The sequence below is a fragment of the Ovis canadensis genome, chromosome 1 (genome assembly GCF_042477335.2).
Source record: "Ovis canadensis isolate MfBH-ARS-UI-01 breed Bighorn chromosome 1, ARS-UI_OviCan_v2, whole genome shotgun sequence".
Taxonomy (NCBI): Eukaryota; Metazoa; Chordata; class Mammalia; order Artiodactyla; family Bovidae; genus Ovis; species Ovis canadensis.
In genome coordinates, this window is record NC_091245.1 from 26,811,088 (window position 1) to 26,837,822 (window position 26,735).

Below are 26,735 nucleotides of genomic sequence, written 5' to 3' on the forward strand. Positions count from 1 at the left end.
TATAAAAGAAATGATAAGTACAATGAAAATAAAAGGTACAGCAAGATATGGGAATAGGAAATGCTTGATTGGGAAGTCAAGTTTTAACGTACACCTCATGGAGGAAGTATCATTTGAGAAAATGATAGATTATTATTTGTCTGGTAATTATGAGTATCATTCAGTTGCTAAGGACATGTAGGTTTTTGAGAATTAAGAAAATAGGTATCATATATATGGGATCTAGGAAAATGGTATAGATGAACCTATTTGCAGGGTGCAAATAGAGACATAGACAAGGAGAAGAGACACATGAATACCAGGGTGGTTGGTGGTGGGGTGAATTGGGAGATTGGGACATATATACACTGCTCCTGCTGCTGCTGCTGCTAAGTCACTTCAGTCGTGTCCGACTCCATGTGACCCCAGAGACGGCAGCCCACCAGGCTCCCCCGTCCCTGGGATTCTCCAGGCAAGAACACTGGAGTGGCTTGCCATTTCCTTCTCCATAAGATTAAGCTGCCGCTGCTGCTGCTAAGTCACTCCAGTTGTGTCCGACTCTGTGTGACCCCATAGACGGCAGCCTACCAGGCTCCTCTGTCCCTGGGATTCTCCAGGCAAGAACACTGGAGTGGGTTGCCATTTCCTTCTCCATAAGATTAAGCTAGTAGTAGCTTAATCAGTAGTAGCTAAGATCCACAGGATGAGGCAAGACTGTCTTAAGAGGTAATTATAATTGTGTATTGACTGGTGTAGTGTTTCTCTAATTGATGTGTTCCCCCGTTCGCTCTTTTTTGCTTTCCTCTTATTAACCCAGTGTTTGCTAGGCTAAAAGTTTAGAATCCAGAGTTCAAGTCTGTTTTGCTCACTCATAACTTCTCAGATAGTATTTGTGGACTGTATAAATGCCCATATGCCAGACATTTTCATGGAAAACGGGGGTTCTTGTTTTTTTCTGGTTCATGGTGGTGAAGAATATAATGACGACAAGTTTAGTTCGATCCCGTGGGCTCCACTGGTGCTGATATATTGAGTTTCACCACCATTGCTCTTGCACCATTGTTGCAAATGTCAACATAGTGAAAAACACAGATAGCATTTTAATGTTGTCATGAAAAGAGTTTTGCCCTAAGGATACCTTGTACCCTAAACGTTATCATATATCTTATTTTATCCGCTTTTCTTCATAGACCTTTGAGCTGGTTGGTGATGTTAAAACCCCTTCTTGAAATTTGTGTGTATATATATCTCAGTTATTAAGTACTGCCCTCCTGAGGTCAGACAAAATTAGTGACATTGCAACATGAATCCAGGTTTTCTGATTAGAGTTTTGAGCTCTTGTTTTTTCTATTTCATACACTATTTCCAAGGCAGAAAAGTTTATATTGTTATCTTTTGAGGAGGACTTTGTCTAGTAAGAAGGGGATGGAGTGAGGCTTATTTAACAGAGCTAGACTTAGTGGCAGCAGCAGCAGGGTTATTTGAAACCTAGAGACTTCATTTTTGCTGTCTCCTTTCTTGGTGGTATGTGAAAGTCGCTCAGTTGCGTCGCTCTTTGTGACCCCATGGACTGTACAGTCTGTGGAATTCTGCAGGCCAGAATTCTGGAGTGAGTAGTTGTTCCCTTCTCCAGGGGGATCTTCCCAACCCAGGGATTGAACCCAGGTCTCCTACATTGTAGGCAGATTCTTTACCAGCTGAGCCACCAGGAAAGTCCTTCTTGGTGGTATACCATTGCAAAATACCAAACTTTTCTATTTCTCTATTCTGGAAAATAAGGATAATAATAATACCTATCTCATGTAGTTGTTGTGAGGATTTAATTAGTTAATATGCGTTTAGACGAAGGTGTCATACAGTGCTCACACAAATTAAGTGCTCAGTAGAGTTAGCTTGTATTATTTACACAGATAGAGGCAAGTCTTTGGTATTTCAGTGGAAGGAACAACTTGAGCAAAAGTTGAGAACTGTGAGTACAGCAAGTACGGTGTAACTGAAATGTACTGGTTTGTGGAGGAGTGTATTTGGAAGTAAGATAGAAAAGGTAGATTTGGATCTGATTATTGCTGGACTAGATCTGTAAACTCAAAATTGTGCCCCTAATGCCTAAGACAGTGACTAGTATAACATATATTCATATACTGCCTGAGTGTGGGAACATTTGAATAAATTTAAAGAAGGAAAGAGCAAATCCCTTCATCATGAGCAACATATAGGGAGAAGGTTACATTTTAATGTAGCTCACAAGAATGACTAGGATGCTAATAAGCATGTATTAGAATGGGTGGAGATACTTACTTCACTAAACAATACACTATTCAACCAAATGGTTGTACTTTGCAAGAGACTAAGTTGCTTGAAATTATGGATTGTTTTATCTTTGCCTGTGCTTTCCTGTAGCACAGCTGGTAAAGAATCTGCCTGCAACACAGGAGACCCCAGTTCAATTCCTGGGTCAGGACGATTCCCTGGAGGAGGGATAGGCTACTCACTCCAGTATTCATGGGCTTCCCTGGTGGCTGAGACAGTAAAGAATCCACTTGCCATGTGGGAGACCTAGTGACTCAGACAGTACAGAATCTGCCTGCAATGCTGGAGACCCAGGTTTGATTCCTGGGTTGGGAAGATCCCCCTGGAAAAGGGAATGGCAACCCACTCCAGTATTCTTGCTTGGAAGGTGGGCTATACAGTTCATGGGATTGTAAAGAGTCAGACACGACTGAATGACTAACACTATCTTTGCCTGTAACGCCAAGATAGTACCTGATACGTAATGGGGCTCAGTAGATATTTGAGGAGTGTCTCAGCACTTGATCTTGTAAATATGATTTTTGTGTAATGTTTTCATTTCACAACAACTTTCAGAGAAAAAGAGAGCTTCCTGATTATAGAGGCTATTTCTTCTTTTTACTTCAGTTACAAAACAGGGAAATAACCACTTCCTTCTGCAAACAAGCAGTAGTTTATTCATAGAGAAGAAAATACGGCAAGGAGGACAGATTCCTAAATAGTGGATCAGGAATGGTAAGGTATCAGAGTTTTGGAAACTTGTCTAAAAATGTATTTTAAATGCACATAATGGAGGAAATGTGAATAGATATGTAGTTAAAAATCCTGTAAATAGAAGTATTTTACTTACTGGATGAATACTGTTTCTCTTTCTGTGTACCATATATTGTTTCTATATAAGCCAGGCATTGGGAATTAGAAGTTACCAATAATCTCCTCCTAACTCATTTTCTGTAACTAATCATTTATTAGATTATTATTAGAACTTGTTTTCTCTTAAGGCTGTGTGTGATAAGAATAGCATATATTTTTAAACTTTATTGAAGTATAGTTGATATGTAGTGTTGTGTTAATTTCTGCTATATAGCCAGGTGATTCAGTTATACATACATACATATATATATATATATATATATATATATATATTCTCCTTTGTTATCATTTATCACAGAATGTTGCATATAGTTCCCTGTGCTACACCATAGGATTTTATTGTTTATCCATCCTATGTATAATAGTTGCATCTGCTTATCCCAAATTCCCAATCCTTTCCTCCTCCACTCTGCCTCACCCTTGGCAACAACAAATCTGTTCTCTTTATCTGTGAGTTTACCATATTGATGTTTAAGTTTATGTTAGGTACTGTGGTAAATATTGTATGGATTAATTATCTCATTTAAACCTCACAACAACGTTATGTGGTCTAGTTATGAGCTGTCTGTATATTTTGAAAATTAAGCCCTTGTGGGTTACATCATTTGCAAGTATTTTCTCCCATTCTGTAGGCTGTCTTTTTGTTTGCTCTGCAAAAGCTTTTGTTTGATTAGGTCCCATTTATTTATTTTTGCTTTTATTTCTATTGCCTTGGGAGTCAGATTTTTTTTTTTAATTGATACAATTTATGTCAGAGAATGTTTTGCTTATGTTCTCTTCTAGGAGTTTTATGGTGTCTTTTCTTATATTTAAGTCTTTAGCCATTTAGCTCCCCTCATTGCTCAGTTGGTAAAGAATCCTCCTGTGATGCAGGAGACCCCAGTTCAATTCCTGGATTGGGAAGATTCCCCTAGAGAAGGGAAAGGTTACCCACTCCAGTATTCTGGCCTGGTGGCAAAGAGTTGGACATGGCTGAGTGACTTTCACTTTTACTTTAGCCATTTAGAGTTTATTTTTGTGTATGGTTTGAGGGTGTATTCTAACTTCATTGATTTACATATGGTTGTCTAGTTATCCCAACCCCACATGCTGAAGAGACAGTTTTTTTCCATTGTATATTCTTGCCTCATTTTTTGAAGATTAATGGACTGTAGGTGTGTGGGTTTATTTCTTGGTTCTCTATTCCGTTCTGTTGATCGATTTATCTGTTTTTATCCCCCCAACCATGCTGTTTTGATAAGTAACTTTGTAGTGTTGTCTGAAGTCTGGTAGGGTTGTGTCTCCAGCTTTGTTCTTTTTCCTCAGGGTTGATTTGGCAACTTGGGGTCTTTTATGGCTCCATATGAATTTTAAGATTATTTGTAGATTGTTTGTTCTAGTTCTGTGAAAGATGTCATGAGTAGTTTGGTAGGCATCACATTAAATCTGTAGAATGCTCTGAGCAGTATGACCATATTAACAATACTAATTCTTATAATCCAAGAGCATGGGAAGTCTTTCCATTTCTTTGAATCATTTTCAGTTTCCTTTATCAATATTTTATAGTTCTCAGCATCTAAATCTTTTACTTCCTTGGTCATATTTTGTACCTAACCATTTTATCTTTCTGATGGGATTTTAAAAGGGATTTTTTTTTTAAACTTTCCCTTTCTGATACTTCACTGATAGTGTAAATAAATGCAACAGATTTCTGCAAGTTAATATGATATCCTGCTACCTTGTTGAATTCGTTTATCAGTTCTAATAGTTTTTGTGTGGAGTCTTTATAGAATTTTCTGTGTATGGTATCATGTCATTTGCATGTAAAGACAGTTTTGCCTCTTCCCTTCCAATCTGGGTGCTTTTTATTTCTTTTTCTTGTTTGAGAGTTATTCTTTGCCCATTTAAAAATTTTGTTGTTGTTGTTGAGTTGTAGAAGTCCTTCATGTATCTGGGATATTAACTCCTATCCTATACACAATTTACAGTTATTTCCCTCTATTCTGTAGGTTGCCTTTTCTCTGTTGATTGTTTCCTTTGATGCACAGAAAATTTTAAGTTTGTTGTATATTAGTCCCCCCTTTATCACAGGGATATATTCCAAGGCACCCAGTGGATGCCTGAAACTGCACCTAGTACTGAACTCTATATATACTTAATGTTTTTTTCTATACATACATACCTATGATTAGGTATAATTTATGCATTAGCCATAGTAAGAGATTAACAATAACTAACAGTAGCATAAGACAATTGTAGTATACTATAGTAAAGTTATGTGAATGTGACTTCTTTCAAAGTATCTTATTGTATGATGTGAGATGATAAAATGACTAGTGATGAGATGAAGTGAGGTGAATGATGTAGGCCTTGTGAAGTATTATTAAGCCACCATTGACGCAATGATGCATTGGAAGGAGGATCATCTGCTTAGTGTGGATCATGGAGCCATGACAATATTGATTGTTGCCTGTAAGGAGCACATTATGTTAATGGTTGGGGATCCTGGACAGGACAAAGCAGGATGATGTGAGATTTCATCATGTTCCTCAGAATGATACACAGTTTAAAACTTATAAATTGTTTATTTCCATTTAATATTTTAGCATCTGGTTAACTGGAGGGGTAACTGAAACTCTGGAAAGCAAAACTGTGGATAGAGGGGGTTCTATTATGGTTCTGTTTGTCTATTTTTAAATTTCGTTGCTTATGCTTTTGATATCATATTGAACAAATCCTTGCCAATTCCAGTGTTCTAAAGATTTCCCCATGTGTTTTCTTCTAGGAGTTTAATAGTTTTAGGGCTCACATATGATTCTTTAAAACATTTTTGGGGAATTCCCTGGCAGTTCAGCAGTTAGGACTCCATGCTGTCACTGCTATGGGCCCAGGTTCAGTCTCTGGTCAGGGAACTAATAGCCTGCAAGATGCACAGCATGGCCATAAATAAATACAAATAAATACATTTTCAGCCAGATTTTGGATGTTAAGAGTCCACCTTCATTCTTTTGAATTGTGGATATCCACTTTCCCCAGTAGCATTTATCGAAAAGACTGTCTTTTCCCCACTGTATAGTCTTGGCACCCTTGTCAAAAATCATTTTGGCCTCTCCTCTGTTTCATTGGTCTGTCTTTGTGCCAGTAAACCTGTAAGCCATGTGGTGTTAGACTAGAATTGGAGGTATCAGTATGAACTCATGGTTTCAGAGAGATAGAGAATGAAAAAGAATGGGGGCATGTCAAAAGGAGAAGTAGAACTTGTTCTGAGGCACATGGGGCTTAGAGATGGGAAGGAAGGTAGAGTCAGCGTTAAGATTCAAGGAGGGGGAATGTATGCCATGAACAGGAAAATAATTCATTTAGAGTGTTTAGGGGCCTATGAGAAGATGGTTTGGGTCATATGAAAAAGGCATGAAATAAAAGATGTGGAGGGCCTTTACTGTTTCTCAGGAAGGTTAGGTAAATTCAGTATGGTATTAGAGAATGTTGAGGTTTTTGATGGAAACAGCCTTGAAATGTAAGCTCAAATATGCATGAGGTGTGCAGACTGCATTGACCCTAACAGAGGTTAGCACATGTACATCTTTTGTGATGATGTTTTGTTTACAGGCATGAGACTATATGAGTGCTTGAACAAGCATGTTGTCAGTAGAGATGGAAAGAAAGGCTAGAGAGAGGGACTGTAGCAAGGAGGAATCTGGGGATTGTGAGGATGTGGCAGGTTTAAAGGTGCTTGCTACTTAGTGCCCTGATGGCTGTAAGAATGACACTTACTGTCATGTCCCAGACATTTCTCAGTTCAGGCCTCACCCTCACAACCACTTCCTGACTGGCATACCACCTCTATTTTTGCCCCAGATTGATATTTTAAACATACAAATTAGGCCATGTCACTCTCATGCTTGAAACTCTTCAGGGGCTTCCCGTTGTCATAAAGTCCATTCACACTCCTTGGGATAGGATCCTAAACTTTTGCCATTTCCTCCTCGCCCATCAGCCCACTGTTCTACACACACTGAAACCAGTTTTCTAATTTGTGCTCTTTTCATGTTTCAGTGTCTTTTGTTAATGTCTTTCCACTTTCAGGATATCCTTATCTTTCTCTGCTTCACAAACTGATTCTTATTCTTTGAGATCTAAACTCCTTAAGGAGGTCTTCCCTGATTTTTCATTTACACCCTTTAGTGGTGATGTCGTTGTTATTTAATCAGTAGGTCCTGTGCAGCTCTTGTGACCCCAAGGACTGCAGCCCGCCAGGCTCCTCTGCCCATGGGATTTGTCAGACATGGTGGTGACATAAGCCATGTATTTATGCAACTAAATACAAATCTGTCTTACTAGATTTTTGAGTTCCTTGGGGTCAGGGATAAGTCATAATAAATGCTCAACAGTAATGATAATAATAATTATACCATTTACCTGTCCAAGTGTTATATTTGGACTAACTCATGTTACCTTTGTAATAATCTTATAAGATAGATACCATTATTGTCCTCCTTCTATAGATAAGAACACTGAGGCTTAGAAAGGTTAAGTAACTTGTTGAAAGTCATATGGTTAATAGACAACAAAGTTCAGAGTTGAATGGGATGTTCTGGCTCTGAAGTCCATGTTCTTTAACTTCATATGTCACAGTGGTTTACCATATTCTTTAAGTGGTGTGTTTTGATGAACTCAAGTTGTTAAGTTTGTGTTTTGATTTTTTTTTTAAATTGGAGGATAATTGCTTTACAATGTTGTGTTGGTTTCTACCATACAATGACGTCAGTCAGCCATAATAATACATATGTCCCCTCCTTCTTGAATCTCCCTCCCACTGCCCATCCCAAACCACCCCTCTAGGTTGTCACAGAGCACCAGTTGAGCTTCCTGTGTTAAACAGCAACTTCCCACTAGGTATCTCTTTTACTTATGGTAATGTATATATTTCAGTGCTACTTTCAGGGTAGTTAGATTTATCCGTTGTTGTCTTTATATCTTGTTTAAGTTTTGTACCCTGCTGCTGCTAAGTCGCTTCAGTCATGTCCGACTCTGTGCGACCCCATAGACGGCAGCCCACCAGGTTCCCCCGTCCCTGGGATTCTCCAGGCAAGAATATTGGAGTGGGTTACCATTGCCTTCTCCAGTCCGTGAAAGTGAAGTCGCTTAGTGGTGTCCAACTCTTCACGACCCCATGGACTCCAGCCTACCAGGCTCCTCCATCCATGGGATTTTCCAGGCAAGAGTACTGGAGTGGGTTACCACTGCCTTCTCCAAAGTTTTATACCCTAAGAAGTTTTTTTCCTATCCCAAAGTTAAGATGATATTCTCCTGTTTTACCTTCTGGAAGATGTGTTGTTTTTCTTTCACATTTAAGAATTAAGAAATCACCTGGATTTTACTTTTGTGCGTAGTATAAGGTAGGTTGAGGTTTCATTTTTTTTTCCACCCGTATTATCCTAGCACCATTTATTGAAAGATTGTTCCTTATCGCTCTTCACAGCCATACTTATCACTAACGAAGTGTCTGTATTTATGAGTGGGTCTGTTTCTGGGCTATGTTTTGCTTCATTGGTTTATTATTTATCCTTGTTCCTGTATCATATTTTCTTAATTATTATAGCTTTATAAGACTTTATATGTAATAGACTAAACCCTCTAAAATGCTTCTGTCTTTTCAAGAAGGACTTTGCTATTCTTTATCTTTTGTACTATTTTCCTTTTGTTTTTTTTGGCCGAGTCAGGCAGCTTGCAGGATCTTTGGTTCCCCATCCAGGGACTGAACTCATTCCCCTGCAGTGGAAGCACAGAATCCTAAGCACTGGCCCACCAGGGAGTTCCCTGATTTATATTTTAGAATCAGTTTGACTGATTTACTAAAATGCCTTTGGAATTTTAATTTGCATTGCATTTAATCTATAGATCCATGTGAATATTGTTACGGTATTGAGTTTTCCAATTCATATAATGGTTTTTCCATTTATTTATGTCTTCTTTATCATAATAATGTTTTTAAAGTATAGTTTTTAAGAATTTCAAATAATCTTGCATTTACAAGAAAGTTGCAAATACAGTACGAAGAACTTTGCCCTCCCAAAACTGTTTGAAGGTTGTTGTTAACTAGAAGTCCCATTGCCCCTGAATGTTTTTTTATTATATATTTATTTCCTGCAAACAAGGACATTTTCTTGTAAACACACTATGCAGCCATTAAAATCAGGAAATTAACATCAATGCATTAAAACCATCTGCTCCTTAGAGTCTATTCAGGTTTTTCCAGTTGTTCCAATAATGTCCTTTATAGCAGGAGGATCTGGTTCTGAATCACAATTTGCATTTAGTTGTCACATTTTATAGTCTCCTTTAGTCTGCAACAGCTACTCAGTCTTTCCTTGAGTTTTATGACTTTGACACTTTAAAAGATTAGAGGCTAATTATTTTGTAGAATGTTCCTCTGTTTTCTCCTAATGTTTCTTCATGATGCAGATTATATATATCTGACCTGAAGATCACAGAAGTGATTCTTTGTTCTTTTCACAGGATTTCAGTTTGTCCCATAACTAATGACATTTACTTTGATCACATGATTTAGGTGGTATTTTATCTTTTCCTTTCTTGATATTTTGTTGGGGGTATTTTGAAGCTATGCAAAATCCCATTTCTGAGCAAACCTTCAATTTATATGTATCAGTGCTAACTCATGGTTTCCTGTTTTACTCAGTGGATTATAATTCTTTACTATCATTATTTTAATGCTCAAATTGTCCTTAATTTGGCCAGTAGGATTTTTTTAAGCTGAGTTCTGTGTTCTGTTGACATGTTCCTATCAGTCTCTGAGTATTTTCTTCTTTAACTTTCAGGCGCAAAAAAGATATTCCAGGCCAGTTTTCTATCTTCCCTGTCCCAGTCCTGGTATCAACCATTTTTCCAAGGAGCCCTAGTTCCTTGTAATGGAGAAAGATATTTAGAAATCAGTACCTGATGCTAGGTGTACTTATTGCTGTTGGCTGTCATGGTGCCCAGGTCCTCTCAGAGCCAGGAAACATATGAATGTTATATACACGTGTACATAAATGTGTATTCATGTACATATTTCCATATGTATTTATTTACATAAGTGTTAAAAACTATTAGTTCATAATGATACCTGTATTTCCAGCCTAACATTGCAGAAATCATTCTGGTTTTCTCCCTTACCATTTTTGTAACTATCCAACAAGCAGAAACCCTTTATCCTTGTTATATTTACTCATTTGATCAATCCCTCTGTATGCAGTTAGTTTCCCATCATCACCCACTTCGTTGTGTGGATGTCACCCTCATTCCACTTGTACCAGCCTGACCCAATCCCCCTGCCCAGAGTGGACTCCATCCTGGGCTCTGACTCCCCATGCTGGACTTTTCCACTGTGTAATTTTCCCCTTCATCCTGCTGGCTTTGATACCCCATGCCAGGTTGTTCCTTGGTTTGATATATGCCCTCCTTGTCCTGTTCAGACTCTGATGTCCTGAGCTGAATCCATTTGGTACCATGGATTTGTACAATCCATTTGGTACAATACTTTTAACTAAAGCACAGAGCACATGATTTTCCGCTTTTAATGCCCCCTTTCTGTTCCAGGGTTCAGTCTCAGATCCCACATTGCCTTTAGTTATGACAGTTCCTTACTCCTCTTGTCTTTCATGACTTTGACATTTTTGGTGAGTTTTAGTTATTTTGTAGAATGCCTCTCAGTTTGGGTTTATCTGTTGTTTTCTCATGATTAGAGTGAGATTATGTGTTTTTGGCAAGAATACTACAGAAGTGCTGCTGTTTCCTTCTCAGTGGGTTGTATTGAGAGAGTAGTATATGATATCAAAAAATTTGTTACTGGTGATACTAATCTTGATCACTGGATTAAAGTGGTGTCTGCTAGACTTGTCCACTATAAAATTACTGATTTTTCCTTCATAGTTAATAGGTATATTGGGAGAGATACTTTGAGACTCTGCTAATATCCTCTTTCTCCGCAAACTTTTGCCCGCTGTTTTTAGCTATTAGTATGCCATTGGCCAGTCTTGCCTTCAGTAATTATGACTGTTGTATTTGTCTACAGGTGATTTAAACATTTCTTTCATTCCTGCTGTACTTATGAATTGTAACTCTTTTGAAGAAAGAATTGTGCCTTCTTCCCCATCTATTTATTCAAGTAATTTATGTCCATAGTGTACTCTTAGATATTTATTTTATTCTTTGGATTATAATTCAATATTATCAGTTATTACACTACTCACATTCTTTAGGCTTTGGTTTTTGGAACTCCTTCAGTTTGGCTCCTTTTTCCTTTTGACATGCCCCTGTTCTTTTTCATGCACTTTCTGTCTTTCTGTCTCCCTTTCTAGAACCCTGAGTTCATAGTGATACTTCCTTTTCTATTCTTAATACCATATGGCTCATTCTATCCTTCTCACTTTCCTCATTTGTAATTTTTTTTTCCCTCAGACACTGAGAAACTGGGGTTGGCATTATCTACAATATATTCACTTGTTTGTAGTTACAGAATTGCCCAACTACACTCCTGTGAAAACCAGATTTATAGTACTTGTGCAGTTTTTGTACACTATTTGTGTATGGTTCTGTTTTGGTTTAGCCTTGCATTATCCAGTCAGAATACTGTTTTCAAAGTTAGTTGGGCTTAATCTTTTCTTTTTTCTTCCTTGTACCCTTCAGTGTGATTGTCTTATTCATTATTATATTTTCCCAGGTAGCTCAGTGGTAAAGAATCTGCCAGCCAGTACAGGAGATGCAGGAGACCTGGGCTGAATCCCTGGGTTGGAGAGATCCCCTGGAGAGGAAAATTGCAACCCACTCCAGTATTCTTGCCTGAATAATCCCATGGACAGAGGAGCCTGGCAGGCTATTGTCCATGAAGTCCCAAAGAGTTGGACATGACTGAGCACATACACAGAATTACATTGTAATTTGGGTTCCCTCTCCCCATCCTGGTTGATTTAAATTATTTATCTGGAGGGAAAATGTGAAATATTACTGTGGCTTTAAAGAGTCTGAGTATATACAAAATGATAAATTCAGAGAAGTATTGTTACCTTTGAACCCCTACTAACTCAGTCCTCTTTCTCCTGATTTCCATCCTTTCCCACTGTGCTTTGTAGGTAACCAATCTCATTAGTTTACAGTTCATCCTCCTTGTATTTATTTTGCACAAATAAACAGATGTGAGTATATTTTCTTATATCCCCTTCTTTCTTTATTTCTTTTCATTGAATAATATATCTGAAAAATCACTCCAAATCACTCAAAAGTGATCTTCCTTGTTCTCTTTTTTACACTTTCATTGTACTCCATGGTTTATTCAACCATCTTCCTCTACCTGAGCATTTAGGTTGTTTTACAGTATTTTGTAATTATAAACAATGCTACAGTGATTAACTTTATTCATATGTATTTTTATCTTGTTTGATGTTGCTTGATTTTTTTCCATACTCAACCAGCCTTGTATTTCTGGAGTAAACTCAACTTCAATTTGACATATTAAGTTTTATAAAGAATTTTTGCTTATCCTTTTTGCGTTAGAGTTGCCTTAAATATTTTTCTCTTATGATAGTCTTGTCAGGTTAATATCAAAGTTATTCTGACCTTGAAAGAGTTGGAGAGTATTCTTTTTTTTCTTTTCTCTGAAATATTTTGTGTTTGATTGGCATTCTTTCTTCATAAATGTCTGACAGAGTGCTCTGGTAAAACTTTCTGGGTCTGGAGTTTCCTTAATGGGATGACTTTTCAATTATTTTAATATAGAATATTTTTGATCTACCAAAAGTACACTTTTTCTGTGACATCACCTAATAGTTACAAAACTGTCTAGATCTCACCCCCAGCTATTTTAAAAATATTTCCCTTGTCTTTGGTTTGTAGTAAATTTTGGCTGGGATGGGTCTAGCTGTGGATTTTCTTTGATTCAGCCTGCTTAGAATTCTTGTGTGTGTTAGTCACTCAGTCGTGTCTGACTCTTTGTGACCCTGTAGCCCTCCAGGCTCTTCTGTCCATGGAATTCTCCAGGCAAGAATACTGGAGTGGGTTGCCATTCCCTTCTCCAGAGAATCTTCTCCATCTAGGGATCAAACCTGGGTCTCCTACATTACAGGCAGATTCTTTTACTCTCTGAGCCACCAGGGAAGCCTGGGCTTCTGAAATCTGTGGCTTAATATCTTTCATCTTGTTGTGAAAAATTCTTCATCAGATAGTGCTTCTAGTCCCTTCTCTCTTTTTGTCTTCTTTTGGTATTTCAATCACATGCATGTTACACCCTCTTACTGTGTGGCAACCCACTCCAGTGTTCTTGCCTGGAGAATCCCAGGGATGGGGGAGCCTGGTGGGCTGTCGTCTATGGGGTCGCACAGAGTCAGACACGACTGAAGTGACTTAGCAGCAGCAGCAGCACTGTCTGTGTTGCTCTCCCTTTCGTCTATGTTTTCTCTCTTTGACTTGTCTTTTGTTCTGATGAGTTTCTTCTGGTCTCTCCTCCAGTTCTTTCATTGTCTCTTCAGCTGATTTAATCTGCTGTCAGACTCATTCATTGAGTTCTTAATGTTGCTTACTATGTTTTTTTAATTTTAGAATTTAGATTTAATTATTTAAAGAACCCATATAATTTATAAAATAGTTTCTAAGGCTCTGTCAGTTTCCAGTCTGTTATCGAGTGAATTAAAACATAATTTCTTTTGGTTGTGGGACTGTTTGTTCACATATCTGGAGCTCTTTTTGATCTGTTTCTATCATTTGATTTCTCATTTATGTGTGGTTTTGTCTCCTTGTATATCTTTGGTTATCTTTGCTTATGTGCTAGTCATTGTCTTTAAAAATTGTTTATAAAAATAATTTGGAAGCTGATATGAGGTTATCTTTCTACAGAAAATATATTCATTTGCTTTTGCTAGCTGGATGCTTAGAGTCAGTAACAACTTGGGGTAGTTTTAATTTATTTCAGGCATCAAGATTTTTCTGGATGATCCATATGACTGAGCAACTGTTTTAATTCTGTTTTAGTCTTTTTTTTTTTTTTTTTTTTGATGTGGACCGTGTTTAAAGTCTGTATCGAATTTGTTACAATATTGCTTCTGTTTTATGTTTTGGTTTTTTAGTCTCCAGGCATGTGGGATCTTAGCTCTCTAACCAGGGGTTAAACCCACACACCTTGGCATTGGAAGGTGAAGTCTTAACCACTGGACTGCCAGGGAAGTCCCTGTTTTATTCTTAATCTCAAGGTGCAGCCCCTTGAGGTTCCAGTCAAAACCTGAGCTGTTTGCCAGAGCCACCACTGTTGGTCGGCCTTGCTCTTAATTTTTGGCCTGACAAGACTTTTTATTTTCCAACAGATGTTTTTAGAGTAGTTTTAGGTTCCCAGAAAAATTGAGCAGAAAGTACATGGAGTCCCCATATGTCCCCTGCTCATACGTAATAACAAGTCTTTTAAGAAGTTGCTCAGCCTACAACTCCTCTTTTGAAATGTACAATGCCTCTAGGAGGACAGTGGCCCTAAACACCAGGCTGGATGTTTGTCTTTTCCTAGATTTTGGCCTGTTAATTCTTTACTATCCTGCTATTTTCTGGTGCTTTCAAAACAGTCATTTTTAATTATTTTAACTTTTCTAATTATTCCCAGTGGGAAGGTAGCCTGCAATTGTTGAACATATTTATTCTCTTTGTTATAAACTGCTGCAATTAGGTTGCATATTTGAGAAGAATAGAAAGATAAAACCTGTTAAGGAAATGGCACAACCAAAACGTTTTTCTATTTAGCATCATGATTTAAAAATGTTGCTTCCAGTTATGGAGCTATATTGTAGATATTAAGGTTTTGCTTTTTATAAACTTTTATTCCAGCTCGTGATGCTGATGAGCGAGAGAAGTGGATCCATGCCTTAGAAGAAACTATTCTTCGACATACTCTTCAGCTTCAAGTAAGAATCTTTACATGGCTTCTGGATAGTTTACTAGGTTTTTTTTGTTTGTTTTCTGTTTTTTGTTTTTGTTTTTAAATAGCTAATAGGATGTAATGAAAACTTTTAATTTCTGAGTTGTTTATTTTTGCCTTTACAGGGTTATAATATATATAAAGTTACAGTCATTTCCTTATGCTTAAAATACTGATTTTTGTCTGGAAACAAAACAGTACAAGGCAATGTTGAAAGTGAAATGCTGTGTTAAAATTAAAACATGCCAGGCTCATTTTTTAAATTTAATATGTATAGTTGGTTATTATTACAGCCAAATTATATAATAATGCATGATAATAGATAAAGTGCTGAGAAGTTGACATACTTTTCTTTTTGTAGGATTTGGCAGTTACTGTTGTTGATAGTACTCTTAGGGATGAAAGTGAAAGAAAAAATCCAAACTTGGTTTAAGGAAAAAACACATCTAACTTGGGTGTGGTTTGAAGTAGGCATTTAAATAATGTCATGAGGACCCAGATCCCCATCTCTGTTTCTCGGTCTTAGTTATTCTGGGTTGACTTCATTTTTAGATAGATTCTCCCTTTGTGGTAGTAAAATGGAAGCAGCAATTTCAGCCTCCCGTTGGTGGAACTCCAGATCCATAGGAGGCCGTTGTTCTTTCTGGATTAAGAGTATTAGTGCTGATAACCTTAGCTTCCGTCACTTTCCTAGTCCAATTTCATAATTTCATATCAACCAGTCATAATTTCATAGTCACATGTTACACCTCTTGGTAATAGGATTTACCTGCTACATCAGAAACATGTAGCAGTTAGGGGAGAAGGTGGTCCTCCCTGTCCCCAGGCAGAGTTAGAATGGGGGAAAAAAGATGCTAGGTGACCAAAAAAAACAAATGTTTAATCTACCATACTAAAGATAGTTTTCTGTGTGTGTTCTCTGTTGAAAGAGCTTATAATGTGGTATATAGAGAGGATTTTGTTTTGATTATTTGGATTTACAGGACTGAATCATAGAAAACTGAGGTTTTGCAATCCTTTGTCTACTTAATTTGTCCTATATCAGGAATGGGGGCTTACCAGGGGGGTGCTGGTGGTAAAGAACCCGCCTGCCAATGGAGGAGATATAAGAGACATGGATGTGACCCTGGGTTGGGAAGATCCCCTAGAGGAGGGCACAGCAGTCCACTCCAGTATTCTTGCCTAGAGAATCCCATGGACAGAGGAGTATGGAGGGCTACAGTCCATGGGGTTGCAAAGAGTTGGACACGACAGAAGCAAGTTAAGCATCATGCACATACCAGGAATTGGCTTGCTTAGACAGGTTAGTGTAGGACATCCCAGGTCCTACAGGACAGTGAACTCCCCATCACTGTGAAAGTTGTTCAGATAGATGATTTAAAATAATATGTGAGGCTATGAAGAAACTGTAAGAAAATGGAGTTGAAATCAGAGATCTCTAAAGATACCCTGTGAGGGAGCTGTACTTTTTAAAAGCAACTTTATAAGCACATCTGGCTTGGGTGTACTATGAAGAAATTCTATGAATTCCTTCATACATTTCTTTTCAAATTCAGTTCAGTTCAGTCCTCAGTCGTGTCCGACTCTGTGAACCCATGAACTGCGGCATGCCAGGCCTCCCTGAGTTCACCCAGAGTTCACCCAAACTCATGTCCATTGAGTCGGTGGTGCCATCCAACTATCTCATCCTGTCATCCCCTTCTCCTCCTGCGCTCAATCTTTCCCAGCAAAGGGTCTTTTCAAATGAGTCAATTCTTCACCTCAGGTGGCCAAAGTATTGGAGTTTCAGCTTCAACATCAGACCTTTGAATGAACACCCAGGACTGATTTCCTTTAGGATGGACTGGTTGGATCTTGCAGTCCAGTCTGATTTGGGTACTGACCATCTGTTGATGTCCATGTGTAGAGTCTTCTGTTGTGTTGCTGGAAGAGGGTGTTTGCTATGACCAGTGTGTTCTCTTGGCAAAACTCTGTTAGCCTTTGCACTGCTTCATTCTGTCCTCCAAGGCCAAATTTGCCTGTTACTCCAGGTGTTTCTTGACTTCCTACTTTTGCATTCCAGTCCCCTATAATGAAAAGGACATCTTTTTTTGGTGTTAGTTCTAAAAGGTCTTGTAGGTCTTCATAGAACATTCAACTTTAGCTTCTTCAGCGTTACTGGTTGGGGCATAGACTTGGATTACTGTGATATTGAATGGTTTGGCTTGGAAACAAACAGAGATTATTCTGTCGTTTTTGAGATTGCATCCAAGTATTTCATTTCGGACTTTTGTTGACTATGATAGCTACTCCATTTCTTCTAAAGTACTCCTGCCCACAGTAGTAGATATATTGGTCATCTGAGTTTTCAATTTAGGCAGTTGTATAAATGACTAGCGTCGTTTTAGGAAATTTGTAATCCAATAAGAAGATAAGTATTTTAGGAATCAGATTAGACTGTAAGTGGCAGATAATAGTCCCTCCACAGTTGGTTAGACTGATAATCAAGTCTCTGTGTAATTCATTTTCTTCCAGACATTTCTATAAACCTACTAGAGTGCTGCCCCTACATAAATCTACTAAAGTGCTGCTGCTTCCTTGGTTTCTTCTGAACCCATCTTTTCATTTCTGATCTCTACATTCCTATATGTGATATTCTGTCTGCCTGTAATACCATCTGCCTCCACTCTGCCTTTGTGTTCTGCCTCTTTCTTCAAAGTCCAGTTCAGAACTGACCTCTTCCTGTGGAGCCTCTCCCAACCAACCCCTCCTCCCTCAGCCCCCAAACTCAGTGATCTCTTTCCATTGAATGCCATACTTGTTGCACAGTTTACTGAGTTCTTATAATATTCTTCTTGTTATCCTTTAAGTATATATAAGTCCCACCTCATCAGATAGGATGCAGACTCCTTAAGGTACCTACTTTTATCCAATTTTGGAATACATGAGCTTTTACTAAGAAGAGAGCTTACATGTCTTTTGGAATAACAAAATGAAAGGGGTAACTTTGGGGAGTCTTAAATACTGATAGTTTTGATATTTTAAAATACATGAATCTAATAAGTTATTTATATATATTTTTCTAAAGTTAATACACGTAGGAAATAGGACATTTAGAGATATGTAATTAAATGTTAATTTGACTGGCAAAAAAGGTAAAGAGATTCCTTCAAAAGATGGTGAAGTGTGGTGAAAGACTTGACTCTGTGGTGAAAGACTTGACTCTGGAGCCATAATGACTTGGTTTGTGTCCCAGTGCCACCACTTACTCTTGACATCACTCTGAGTTCCAGTGTCCTCATCTATAAAAAGAGGATGATAAAAGTACCTATTCTTCAGGGCTGATTTGATGATTAAATGAGTTAAATACAAAAAATTTATTGAAATAATGCCTGGCTATATTAAGAACTTGGTAATAAACCAAAAACAAAAAAACTTCCCACATGGCTCAGTGGTGAAGAATCCATCAGCCAATATAACAAATGCAGGTTCAATCTCTGGGTCAGGAAGATCCCTTGAAGAAGGAAATGGCAACCCACTCCAGCATTCTTGCTTGGGAAATCCCATGGACAGAGGAACCTCGTGGGCTACAGTTCATGGGGCTATAAAAAAGTTGGATACAACTTAGTGACTAAAAAACAATAACAAATTTTAAGCCATTACTAATACTAAACTTCCAAACTTCAAGAGCTCAGACTATAATGCTGTCATTAACAGAAATAGAAAAACTGGATAAAGACATGGGTTTGAGGAGAAAGAGCTGATAAACCAATTTTAGTCTTGCCAAGGTTGAATTTCAGGGAGACATCCAACTGTCAAAATCCATAAGGAAAGAATGTAGGGCTAAAGCTACAGCTACTTTTACCATTCCTACCCCCAGTACCTGGCATTCTAAGTGGTGCTTGATAAGTGTTAATTAAAGAAAGAACTGATGAAGGGATTAATGAATAAACACATGATGCATAGACTGCTTTTAAATTGCTATGTATCACATTCTCTGAGATGTCTAACATATTGTTACACCTCCATGAGTAGGTACTCATGAAGTGCTCATCCAAATGGGTGTTGGAGAAGGTATTTACATGTCTTCCTTTCTCGGTGAACTTTATCTCTAGCCATTAAATTATACTGCTGTGGCCTTGTCATTACTAAAAGCTTCACTATCTCCAACTACTGAATTTAAAAGTGTTTTCTATTTGACCACAGTTTTCTTACTTCATCCACTTCTAGCTCTTTACTTCTTCTGGACTTTTCTTCTCTCATTTTGGTCTGAGCTCTACTTCTCCATTTTTCCTGGCCATTTCACACTTTCCTAGTTTTGCTTATCTCACTCCCCAGTGTAGATATAATGGTCTGTTTCTTCAACATAGATTTTGGTATCACCCTTAAAATTTCTTGTCCCTGGATATTTTGCATTGTTAAAATAGCTGTGAAAAGAAGAGAAGCGAAAGGCAAAGGCAAAAAGGAAAGACATACCAATTTGAATGCAGAGTTCCAAAGAATACCAAGGAGAGATAAGAAAGGCTTCCTCAGTGATCAATGAAAAGAAATAGAGGAAAACAACAGAATGGGAAACACTAGAGATCTCTTCAAGGAAATTAGAGATATCAAGGGAACATTTCATGCAAAGAGGGGCACAATAAAGAACAGAAATGGTATGGACCTAACAGAAGCAGAAGATATTAAGAAGAGGTAGCAAGAATACACAGAAGTATACAAAAAAGATCTTCATGACCCAGATAATTATGACTGTGTGATCATTCACCTAGAGCCAGACATCCTGGAACGTGAAGTCAAGTGGGCCTTAGGAAACATCACCACAAACAAAGCTAGTGGAGGTGATGGAATTCCAACTGAGCTATCTTCAAATCCTAAAAGATGATGTTGTGAAAGTGCTGCACTCAATATGCCAGCAAATTTGGAAAACTCGGCGGTGGCCATAGGACTGGAACAGGTCAATTTTCGTTCTAATCCCAAAGAAAGGCAATGCCAAAGAATGTTCAAATTGCACTCATCTTACATGCTAGCAAACAAATGCTCAAAATTCTCCAAGCCAAGCTTCAACAGTATGTGAACCATGAAATTCCAGATGTTCAAGCTATATTTAAAAAAGGCAGAGGAACCAGAGATCAAATTGCCAACATCCATTGGATCATCGATAAAGCAAGAGAATTCCAGAAAAACATCTATTTCTGCTTTATTGACTATGCCAAAGCCTTTGACTGTGTAGATCACAATAAACTGTGGAAAATTCTGAAAGAGATGGGAATACCAGACCACCTGACCTGCCTCCTGAGAAATCTGTATGTAGGTCAGGAAGCAACAGGACATGGACTGATTCCAAACAGGAAAAGGAGTACGTCAAGGTTGTATATTGTCACCCTGCTTATTTAAATTATATGCGGAGTACATCTTGAGAAATGCTGGGCTGAATGAAACATAAGGTGGAATCAAGATTGCCGGGAGAAATATCAATAACCTCAGATATGCAGATGACCCCACCCTTATGGCAGAAAAGGGAAGAAGAACTAAAGAGCTTCTTGATGAAAGTGAAAGTGGAGAGTGAAAAAGTAGGCTTAAAGCTCAACATTCAGAAAACGAAGATCATGGCATCTGGTCCCATCACTTCATGGCAAATAGTGGGGGAAACAATGGAAACAGTGACATTTTATTTTGGGGTCCTCCAAAATCACTGCAGATGGTGCCTGCAGCCATGAAATTAAAAGACACTTACTCCTTGGAAGAAAAGTTACGACCAACCTAGACAGCATATTAAAAAGCAGAGACATTACTTTGCCAACAAAGGTCCGTCTAGTCAAAGCTATGGTTTTTCCATTAGTCATGTGTGGATGTGAGAGTTGGACTGTAAAGAAAGCTGAGCACTGAAGAATTGATGCTATTGAACTGTGGTGTTTGAGAAGACTCTTGAGAGTCCCTTGGACTGCCAGGAGATCCAACCAGTCCATCCTAAGGGAAATCAGTCCTGAATATTCATTGGAAGGACTGATGTAGAAGCTGAAACTCCAATAATTTGGCCACCTGATGTGAAGAACTGACCCGTTTGAATAGACCCTGATGCTCTGAAAGATTGAGGGCAGGAGAAGGGGATGACAGAGGATGAGATGGTTGGATGGCATCACCTAGTGAATGGACATGAGTTTGAGTAAACTCCAGGAGTTGGTGATGGGCAGGGAGGCCTGTCATGCTGTAGTACATGGGGTCACAAAGAGTCGAACACAACTGAGTGACTAAACTGAACTGAACTGATGACATTCTGATTTCTATTCCCCAGTACCCCCAGCTGTTATATTTTTCTGTTTCTATTTGGAGGTCACAAAATCAAGGTGGCTTTATCTGTCACTTTAAATTTTGGCTAACTTTAATCAAATTTCTATAAATATTTATGTTCTTATTGATTTCTTTTTGATTGCCAATTAAATTCCCACCATGAGTCTTTTTAAAATTAGTGTTCAGTATCTAATATACTCTACCCCCTTCTTTATAGAAAAGATCTCACTACTTCTTCAATAGTTATGTGACTGCACCTATTTTTTCTTTCTATGCTTTGCATATTTCAAAGCAAAAAATATTCTCAGTCTTTCCTCAAGTTAATAATACCCCCATAATCTTGACTACATGATATTTCCTTTAGACTATGACCTTATTTACCCTCCAGCAGTCCCCACTATTTCCATGAATTCAGTTAAAACTTCTGTGTAGATGACTGTCTTCCTTCCCCTCATCTTTATATCTCTTTTGCTATTTAGCTTCTCGTTTAAGTCCTCAATTCTTTCCTCATGGATTTTGCCTGGTAGATATCTTCCGAAATTCAACCTCAACAAGGCTAAAAGTGTCTTATCAGCTCTTTTCTCCTCAAATCCATCTCTTTATTCATTTTTTCTGTTTCTTAATATCCTCATTATAATCTGATCCGTTGAGGTTTGAAAGTTGAGGTTTTTTCAGGTAATAACGTCTAAGTTGCCAAGCCTGGGAACTTCTTTTCTTCTTTTTTTCCCCCTCCTGTCTTTTTAATAGAATTACTTACACTCCTGTGCTCACGTTGACTATCATTTTTCTTACATCTGACTAACTCTGTTTCTAGTGCCCTCCTAATATTCCTGAATCTATTCCTTTCTTCATCCTGTGAACTGAACATCTGCAATTAACGATCTTAAGGCCTCCCTAACCGTGAGAAACCTTTAGTGGTTTGCATTTGCCTGTAGAATGAAATGAAAATTCTTTTTAAGGGATTTCATTGTCTGTTCGATTATATCCCACCCTAAATTTCTACTGCCTGTCCCTGCATGTACTTGATGCTCTACGCAGAAATCATTCCTGGTTCCATTCTGTGTCATCTGTCTTTTAAACCTCTTTTAAACTACCTGATCTTTAGAAAGTGAAAGTCGCTCAATTGTGTCAGACTCTTTGTGACCCATAGACTATATGAATTCTCCAGGCCAGAATACTGGAGTGAGTAGCTTTTCCCTTCTCCTTAAAGGTATATATAAAACCTTAATAAAGTAGTTGTGCTAAGGTATTATTGTATCTCCAGCATATTATTACTTTTCAGATAGAAGGTTTTCATAAATGTTTATTCTGTTTTTCCTTCCATTCTGATTAATGAAAATTCATCTGGAGGATCCCTTGTAGCTTCCCCCTTTCCTTCTATCTTTCCTTTGTTCTTTTCTTTTAGTATTGTTCCTGTTGTTTTGTGGGTAACTGTGAATTACAATTAGGGTAGTCTGAGGATGGAAGAAGACAACTGAAGCCTCTCTGCTTTTGACTCCTATGTTGAATTTCCAATAGTTACTCTAAACTTGTATATAGGTTATGGTATCTTTTCATGTATTTGCAGCAAACTTCACTCCTTGAGAGAGGCTGGAGGGGCTGCTAAGCTTCTTAAGAGGCATTTAGTAGATATCTGATGACACTAATTAATGAAAGCAAACATTTCAATTCTTTATTTACCCTTGTAAGCTTTAGCACCGACTAAATGCTGAGAGATTCCTAAGCAAATGATTGATCACGGAATAAGATTTAGGATGTTATATCCTGTATGTTTTGTAGTATCTATCCTAATTTATGTAATATATTATGAATTATAGCAACAGGTCTGGATATCATACAGTTATAAAAGTTTTACTTGAGTAAATGGACCCATTTAAAAAAAAAACAACTTTTGCAAGAAAAAACTCTTGAACCTCCAGTGTTTAAAGTAAAATATCATAGTGTTATTTAATGTGGGCAAACATAAATCTATATATCAACTTATTAAGTTTAAAATCTTACAGAACTAACCATACATTTAAATGAAAATTGCAAGTTAAATGCAAATAAAACACAAAGCAATAAAATCTAAATTAACTTTAAGTTAATGTGCTGAATGATACTGCCTTGCTTAAAGTGGTTCACTACTTTGAATATGAATATGATACTGTAAGGAATAGATTCTTTTTCAGTTTGGCATGCATACACTATTGTGTGGAATGTGATAACTGTAATCTCTCCACATTTTTGTGTTCTGACTACTGGAAAACCTTCATTTGCACAGCATGTATCATGAGGTCTTTGACTTTGACTTCACACATATGTCATTTTCATGGTCAAGGCTCTTCTATGGCAAATGATAGTTTTTGGTACCAACTTGATGATAAACAACTTGGGCAAGGAAGTAACTTGTTAGCACTTGAATCTGATGTTGTTACTGCTGATTCACTGTGTGGTTGTACTAACTTTTATAGGTTATCAGAAACTAAAACACAGAAGATTGAGATACAGAGACTTGTTTAGACCCCAATTTGAATACACTAATGTAGATATTTGAATAGTATAGACCTTTATAGGTTTCCTGGTGGCTCAGTGGTAAAGAATCCCTGCAATGCAGGAGACCTGGGTTTGATCCCTGGGTCAGGAAGATCTCCTGGAAAAGGGAATGGCTACCCACTTCAATATTCTTGCTTGGAGAATTTAGTGGACAGAGGAACCTGGTGGGCTACAGTTCGTGGGGTGACAAAGAGTTGGACACGACTGAGTGACTTAACAATTTTAACTGTTCATAGATCTTTAAGTTTTTGGTTTCTATACTGTAAATGAGTTAATATTTAAAAAATTTTTATACTGAATGGTTTCTGTGATTATAATTTGAGTCATGAAATTGGGTATACTTGTCCTTGTCTGTGTAAGTTTCTGTAGGCCACTGTAGACTGTATCTTAGGTGGTTATCAAATTGAAATTTCATTGCTACTGACTTGTAATCTTTTAATTTTTGACCTTTCCTATTTGTTCACTATATATTGGCTTTGATCTCAAGCCTGTAGAGAAAAAGGACATGATATCCATAAGAATATGGCTGAGGGGAATAGTGAGGGCTGGTAGAAATCTCACCAGAAACGCTATTGAATCTGTAAGTAAAACATCATTATACATAAAAGAGTTGTGATAGAATTCAGATTGCAATTCGTTATTGAGGCCAGAAAAACAATAGAACCATTCTGAAGCATTTTTTCAAACCTAGATACTTTGGTATGATAATTACATACATGCCAAAGTTTTATTATAGATAACCATAAATTTAGTATTTAAGATGCAATTTAGGATAGTAGTTGAACTAATTATTAGTATTAGTTAGCTTGAGTCTACCCTCTTTTCTATAATAGCTATGTGTCTAGTTGGGTAGTTAAGATTAGTAGAAATCTCCTGAGTATTTTTCTTTTTTAAAATATTTTTTAAATTTGTTATTTATTATTTTTGACTGTGCTGGTCTTCATTGCTGCACAGGCTTTTCTCTAGTTGCAACACTTGGGGGCTGCTTTCTAGTTGCGGTGTTCAGGCTTTTCATTGTGGTGGCTTCTCTTATTATGGAGCACTGGCTCTAGAGTGTACGGGCTTCAGTAGTTGTGGCTCTAGAGTGCAGGCTTAGTAACTGTGGCACATGGGCTAAGTTCTGTGGCCTCTGGGATCCTCCTGGACCAGGGGTCAAACCCACGTCTCCTGCATTGTTGGCGGATTCTTTACCACTAGCCACCAGGGAAGCCCTTGTGTATTTTTCTTGAGTGTTAAGCTGTTTTACTGAAGATTAGCTTTTGGAACATATATTTCAATTTCTTAGTATATAATACTGACTACATAAACATAGTAACTATCACTGCGTCATTTCCCTTGGCCTCATTAGATTTTATTTTTGTGTTGTGTAGAAAAATACATTTATTTTGTTTTTCTCCCTTGAAGCCCTTTGTTTCCCAAAGGAAATGATTGCAATATAGGTGTGTCACTTTTTCCACAGGTAAAATGGTATATAGAGGTAGCCAAATACTTGGGGCTCCTACAACAAAGGAAAATTCCTCTAAGGAATGTTGCCAACATTGTTACTGTTACTGAGGGTAGAGGAATTTCTGGCTCCTAAATTGGAATTTAGGATTCAAGGATTCGTTTTTTAATAATAAATTTTGTTGTAATAGTGGCGGCCCATCTTATCTTGAACTCTTGGGAAACAACTAAAATCAAATGGTCCAGTTTTATAGATACTAAAGATTGTTCCTTTAAGTGCCAGAAATTTATTTTAATTGTGGTTTTATGGAAATCTTTTAGAACTTATATTTTACTGCCTTCTCTTTATAGAAATAAAGTTTAAAAATAAAAAAATAAATGCTCAATTCAGAACATACAGAGAATACAGAAAATTATTTATTTCATAAATATTTATCAGACAATGTGTTCGGTGCACTGTACTAGTTGTGGAGGATGTAATTGTGAATAAATGACATACTGTCCTTGTCTTTACTGAGCTCAGTCTGGTATAAAAAAGAAAATAAAAATCATGAGAATTGAATTTAAAAAAAAACAAACTATAATAATGTCATAAGTCATGCTTCTGAAAATGTTTTAGCTTATATATTAATAGAGGTATGTAAAATAAAAGCAATAGTTTTTCTTACACCTTTTCTTTAGAGAAAAACATGGAGTTCCAACTTGTTAATGCCCCAATTCTCATGTAAAGTTAGTGTGCCTAAAAGCCTGGAGCATTTAAAGTGCAGAGCAATCACACAATACAAAGACATTTTATCCATCTTGCGGCAGGAAGCTCTCTCTGTACTTTTAACTAGTTTTGGCAACTCACATGGTTTTAGTGGAATCAGAACTTTCAGAAAAGTTAAGTGGCCAGTGTAGAATTTAGCTATAAAAACAGGGTCAATAGCACCTTTCTCCTATAGTTTTAAAAATTGAATGGTACTAAAAGGCTCATACGGAGAAGGCAACGGCAGCCCACTCCAGTACTCTTGCCTGGAAAATCCCATGGACAGAAGAGCCTGGTATGCTGCAGTCCCTGGGGTCGCTAAAAGTTGGGCACGACTGAGCGATTTCACTTTCACTTTTCACTTTCGTGCATTGGAGAAGGGAATGGCAACCCACTCTAGTATTCTTGCATGGAGAATCCCAGGAACAGAGGAGCCTAGTGGGCTGCCGTCTATGGGGTCACACAGAGTTGGACACGACTGAAGCGACTTAGCAGCAGCAGCAGCAAAAAGCTCATATAGAAAAACATTGTCCTTCTGTTGCAGGAAGGGGTATCCCTTCCTGGGCCTGAAACTGGTCTCTTGTCTAACACTTGGAAATGAATTGTCTGAGGAGACACATCTCCTGACAAAGCAAGAGATTTTATTGGGAAAGGGCACCCGGGTGGAGAGCA

At 37.7% G+C, this 26,735-nt stretch overlaps 1 protein-coding gene across 13 annotated transcripts in view; it reads left to right on the forward strand.

The window, feature by feature from the left end:
• OSBPL9 (oxysterol binding protein like 9) overlaps window positions 1-26,735 on the forward strand; it is a 169,386-nt gene that overhangs the window by 73,881 nt on the left and 68,770 nt on the right. For 10 of the 13 annotated variants that reach the window (XM_069591381.1, XM_069591272.1, XM_069591280.1 and 7 more), the window contains one exon: window positions 14,980-15,056. Coding sequence is in view for 5 of the 13 variants with exons in the window: in XM_069591272.1 (XP_069447373.1) it covers window positions 14,980-15,056 (77 nt within the window). In the remaining 8 variants the exon portion in view is untranslated. Of the gene's footprint in view, window positions 1-2,825; window positions 3,004-14,979; window positions 15,057-26,735 lie in introns of those variants that run through there. The other 3 variants (XM_069591375.1, XM_069591334.1, XM_069591408.1) reach the window with 3 other exon arrangements.